Source organism: Pseudopipra pipra, chromosome 1 (assembly GCF_036250125.1).
Source record: "Pseudopipra pipra isolate bDixPip1 chromosome 1, bDixPip1.hap1, whole genome shotgun sequence".
In the NCBI taxonomy this organism is placed as follows: Eukaryota; Metazoa; Chordata; class Aves; order Passeriformes; family Pipridae; genus Pseudopipra; species Pseudopipra pipra.
In genome coordinates, this window is record NC_087549.1 from 29,529,664 (window position 1) to 29,535,081 (window position 5,418).

Sequence of the window (5,418 nt, forward strand, 5' to 3'; positions counted from 1 at the left end):
TGGGCTCGGGCTGCAGGGAACCCTGCTGGGAGGGCTGGCAGGAGCCCTAAGGCTGCTGCCTGGCCCTGCCCACCCGCACAGCACCCGCACCCCCTGGTTCCCCAGCCCCGCTGCCATCCCTGCCCGACACTCCCTCCTCATCCATCCCTCCCTCTATCCCTCCCTCCATCCCTCCATCCATCCCTCCATCCCTCCATCCATCCCTCCATCCCTCCATCCATCCCTCCATCCCTCCATCCATCCCTCCATCCATCCCTCCATCCCTCCATCCATCCCTCCATCCATCCCTCCATCCCTCCATGCATCCCTCCATCCATCCATCCATCCATCCCTCCATCCATCCATCCATCCATCCACCCATCCATCCATCCATCCATCCCTCCATCCCTCCATCCATCCCTCCATCCCTCCATCCATCCCTCCATCCATCCCTCCATCCATCCCTCCATCCCTCCACCCCTCCATCCATCCCTCCCTCCATCCATCCCTCCCTCCATCCACCCCTCCATCCATCCCTCCATCCATCCATCCCTCCATCCATCCATCCCCCTCCCCCGCGTTCCCACGGCTGCCCACCCGGCCGTGGGGGCGTGGCCCCGCTGCGGGCTGGCGGCGATTGGCTGTGGCCGGGTCTCCGGCGGCCAATGGCCGGTGGCGGGGCCCGCGCGTGGCGGCGCCGTGCGGGGCGGCGGGCGCGCCGTGCCCGGCTGTGACCGTGCGCTGCTCCCGCTTCCCTGCCTGCTTCCCTGCCTGCTTCCCTGCCTGCCCGCTGCCTCCTGCCCGACCGCGAGGCGTGGGAACTCCATGGGGGAGACGGGCGCCGGGCGAGGCGCGGGACGCGCGCTGGGAGCGCTCCTCCCGCGCCCTGCCGCCCGCCGCCTCCCCGACGGCCGCCCGCGCCCCGCCGCCCCTGGCGCCGTCCCCGCCGGCGGTGCCATGAAGCGGGCACACCCCGAGTACAGCTCGTCGGACAGCGAGGAGCTGGACGAGGCCATCGAGGTGGAGAAGGAGAGCGCAGACGAGAATGGGTGAGCTCAGGCAGGGTGGGCACCGTGGGGCTGCGTGGCGCCCCCTCCCTCCCCTCGGCCCCGCGCAGCCCCGGCACCCCCGAGCCCCCCGGCCCCTGCCGTGACCGGTGTCCCGCTCCCCCCCGCAGGAACCTGAGCTCGGCCGCGGGCTCCATGTCGCCCTCCACCACCTCGCAGATCCTGGCCAGGAAGAGGCGCCGAGGGGTGAGTGCCCGCCGGCCGGCCGCGGCTCCCCGCAGCCCGGCCCGGCCGCCCTGACCCCCGCTCTCTGCCCTACAGATCATCGAGAAGCGCCGCCGCGATCGCATCAACAACAGCCTGTCCGAACTGAGGAGGCTGGTGCCCAGCGCCTTTGAGAAGCAGGTAGCGCCCAGCGTCCTTCTGCTCTGCCTCCCTCCGCTCCCGGCAGGGAGTGTCACCCTCTCGGTAACGTCTCTGGTTCTACCTAAAATGTTTCGTACTCCTCATTCCCTTTTAGGGATCAGCCAAGTTGGAAAAAGCAGAGATTCTGCAGATGACTGTCGATCACCTGAAAATGCTGCATACAGCGGGAGGGAAAGGTAAAGTTTTGTGCCTGACAGTGAGGCAGCAGCTCTGCAGAGAGACTGCTGTGAGAGGAGCGTATTCCTGAGTATTGGGTGTGCAGTGTGCTGGGGAGTGCTTGGAGAACGTGGATGGTAGCTATCATATGTTTCATCAGGAATTTGGGGGTTTCTCCTACTTTACAAGGTTTGCGGCATTGCTAGCACTGAAAGGCTTTGTGGTGCTAGCTCTGGCTTGTTCTAGAGGAGAGTGAGTGCAAGTCTCTCTAGCAATGTGTCAGCACTGTGAAGTGAATCAGATTTTGGCAGCTTGGAAAACACAGTTATTGTTGTTGTCTAATGTTTGTTTCTCTAACTTTCTGAAAGTTCGGGACTAGGAAAAAATAGGGGATGAAATAAGTGGTGAAAAGAATTAGCAAAAATGGTGAAAAGTGCTTTTAAGAAAAAAGTACTTTGCCTGTTTAAGTCCCCTCTGCTAAGTTAGGACTTGTGTTTCTAATGAATTTCATTGTGCTGTGGTTTTGCTTGCACAGGGGAGCCATGGAAAGAACAAAAATACTTTCCTCCAGTGGCAGTGAGCAATTCCAGTTTAAAAATGGCAGTTTCTGACTAGTCTTGGGACTTGCAGCATCACAGCACAGAAAAGCTTGTTAGACAAAAAAAAAGGAAAAAAAAAAGGAAAAAAAAAAGAGCTCAGCAGCTAGGCTATGGTTAGGAATACTAACCACATCCAAGTGAAATACGCTTACAGGGGAGGGTGGAGTGGGAAGGCTACTTGTAGACAATAACTAGAAAACAGCATCTTAAGACTCTGTTCTTTTCTCTTAGGTTATTTTGATGCTCATGCTTTGGCTATGGACTATCGGAGTCTGGGGTTTCGAGAATGCCTGGCTGAAGTTGCTCGATACCTGAGTATCATAGAGGGTCTGGATGCCTCTGATCCTCTGCGAGTTCGACTCGTGTCTCATCTCAATAACTACGCCTCTCAACGGGAAGCAGCAAGTAGTGCACACACTGGCATTGGACACATTCCTTGGGGCAATGCCTTTGGACATCACCCTCACATACCTCACCCATTGCTGCTGGCTCAAAATGGGCATGGCAATACCAGTACTGTAGCATCTTCTACAGAACCACATCACCAGACCAGAATTGCTGCCCCACATGCTGAAACTTCCTCACTCAGAGTGCCCCCAAATGGCAGCGTTGGACCAGTGCTCCCTGTGGTCACATCTACTACTAAACTGTCTCCTCCGCTTCTCTCCTCCATGGCATCGCTGTCTGCATTCCCCTTTTCGTTTGGCTCCTTTCATCTGCTGTCCCCCAATGTGCTGAGCCCATCTACACCAACGCAGTCAGCAACACTTAGCAAACCATACAGACCCTGGGGGACTGAGATTGGCGCCTTCTAAGAACCAACTCTTTAGTTAGGGTGGGAAAGCCTACAAACCTAGCTGAGCTGGGTTATGCCACCCTTAATGTTGAAGTTCTTAATAACTGGGACAAAGGTACAGCTTCACCTTAAACAAGTCTGTCTAAAAACTGTCTCATTGGATTTTTTTTGTTGTTTTCTACATTGTATTAACAGTTTGTTGGTTGTTTTTTTTTTTAATAGTTGCTGAAGTTGTCCAAAAATAAAATTACCATAGTGGTTTGTTAACATTTGTGTTAGATCTCTGCTGAGCATTTAAGTCACTTTTGTAAACAGTTTGCTTCAAATGTTTCATTTTTCCTGAGTGCATCAGACTGGCTTTTTATGAAGAGATATCACATATTAATCTTGGTGAAGGCCTAGTTTTGTTATTAATTTTTCCAAGACCACTCTTCTCAGCATTAACAAGCTGTGTTTTTATTAGTATTTTGACATTGAGATGTTCTATAAAGAATTACTCTTTTTGTAAACTATATTTGAGTCTTATATTTCTGAGCAAAGCGTTGACAAATCAGATGGACCTGCCTGACCAGTTTTATGTAAGAGTCCAATTTCTATTTCTTCTGCAGTAGTTTGGTATATTTGGTGATCTTATTTTAGTCCCTAGTGAACATTTACTCACATCTCAGAACCACTACGTTATTTCTCCCAGCAAAAGGAACAGTATGAGTAAGGAGGGTGCAAAAGCCAAATTGCACAGTGTATTGGTGATGGGTTTAGTTGCTGGGGAAGTTAAGGGAAATAAAGTTGTCACCTGCAGTAGTCTTCCAGCCGGAGCTGGTCATATGCATATTCATTTCATGGGGCCAGATTATGCTTGGAGTTGCAGTGGAGTAATTGTTCTATTAGCCTGAATTCTTGGGTATCTGAGATCAGACTCTCTGTGAGCTTCACATTCTCACCTGAAATGAATGATGCTGGTATTTAATTAGCCAATGGAATGGTACAGTGGAACCCGTTCAGTGCCCAGCCTTGTTGCTTAACAGGTGCATCCTAACCAGTTCATTTTTCTATTGCGTTTTACTTTTAAGTGCAGTTCAGTGCCACTCTTCATTTTGTAAGGGCTCTGCTGTGTTCCAGTGTGTGTGAGAGAGTGTGTGCATGTACACGTATATTTTGTTTGATTTCATGAGAATCTTAATCTGAACAGGTTTATTGAGGGAGTTCCATTGGATGGGGTTTGCCTGCTCTTGTATCTGTGTTGTGGCTAAATAAAGGAGAAAGAACGAAGTATTTTAAATGACATGCTTGCCTGATATATATCAGTGGAGAATTCTATGCCTCTGGGTGTCATGGGAGATGTCAAACAATTGCTACTTAGTCCTGCCATGGGCATTTGTATTTACTCTTTTCTCAGATATTATGGCATGCTTAGCTACACTAGCTGAGTACATGAAGAACCACAGTGCCTCGGAGTAACAGCCGAGGGAAGGAAAATGTAGGATTTGTTTTGCATGTCGCTTTTACGTGCCTGGCAGTGTGTGGGCAGACAGTGAAGATACAAGGGTTTCTGCTATAGAAGAGGTTAAAGCTGCACTGCACATGAATAGTCTTAGTGACTTTTATTACTATTAAAAAGTGATCATTTTTACAAATGTGGAGTTGTTTTCTGTCTAACTCATGAAATTGTTATCTGCCCTGTAGCTCTGCAACAAAGTTTTGTACCTTACAGTCTGGTTTAGCTCACAGTCAGTCAGTCCATTAGTACAGAATCTACCCAAGGTCTCCAACTGATCCTGTGTTTGTTACTGAGCAGTATCACTGGTGCCTAACACTTTAAGTAGCAACCTGCCAGGATTACTGGTAGATAGGTTTTCTCTGGATGAGGTCTGTCCTGCCTGCAAATCTCTGCCTGCAGAACATCAACAACTTCTCCTGGAAGTACTTCGCTTCTTTCCTATGCATTTGAATTTATACTACCCTTGTGTTGGTAAATGGCACATCCTTGTCTGGATTTAGCTCTGCCAGAATAGCAGAAAGAGATCAGCCCTGTGGGAGACGAGAGCTTTGTTTAAAGGGGGGCTCTTGGGCCAATTAAGGAGTGGCATTGATGAGAGGCTTTCTCAGAAGGATTGCTGTGAGGCTGGAAAGAGCGGGAGAGCATTCAAGTGCGTAACCTTGTTTTACCTTCCTCCCAAGTCTGTAGGAGACCACTGCTAGAAGTGAAATGCAAAACTGCGGGAGCTAGAAATACATAGGTGTTATTAAGGAGAGATTATAGAGCCTAGTATTTCATGTAGAAACCTGAAATAAGAGGCTGTAAAATTCCAAATCCAGTTTCCTTTCACTGTGTGTATTGTCTCCTGTTTAATTACCCTCTGCCCTGTCCCTAACAGGTTTTTATAGCAAATTAACAACTCCTACCTAGAAGATTGCTATAGTGCATGCAACTATTCTTTAGATCTTTTAATAAATG

General features: G+C 50.0%; 1 protein-coding gene across 1 annotated transcript; it reads left to right on the plus strand.

Moving 5' to 3' along the window:
• Positions 1–667: 667 nt before the first annotated feature.
• HEY1 (hes related family bHLH transcription factor with YRPW motif 1) lies at positions 668–4,245 on the plus strand. The gene is made up of 5 exons (XM_064650207.1): positions 668–1,028; positions 1,157–1,232; positions 1,308–1,391; positions 1,507–1,588; positions 2,399–4,245. Exons 1-5 carry the CDS (start codon positions 805–807, stop codon positions 2,980–2,982), a joined length of 1,050 nt encoding a protein of 349 aa, XP_064506277.1. The 5' UTR covers positions 668–804; the 3' UTR covers positions 2,983–4,245.
• Positions 4,246–5,418: the final 1,173 nt, after the last annotated feature.

Coding starts and splice junctions, on each gene's coding strand:
- HEY1 (XM_064650207.1), top strand. CDS start 805: ATGGGGGAGACGGGCGCCGGGCGAGGCGCGGGACGCGCGCTGGGAGCG. Junction 1,029..1,156: donor GAGAGCGCAGACGAGAATGG/GTGAGCTCAGGC, acceptor TCCCCCCCGCAG/GAACCTGAGCTCGGCCGCGG. Junction 1,233..1,307: donor CCAGGAAGAGGCGCCGAGGG/GTGAGTGCCCGC, acceptor TCTGCCCTACAG/ATCATCGAGAAGCGCCGCCG.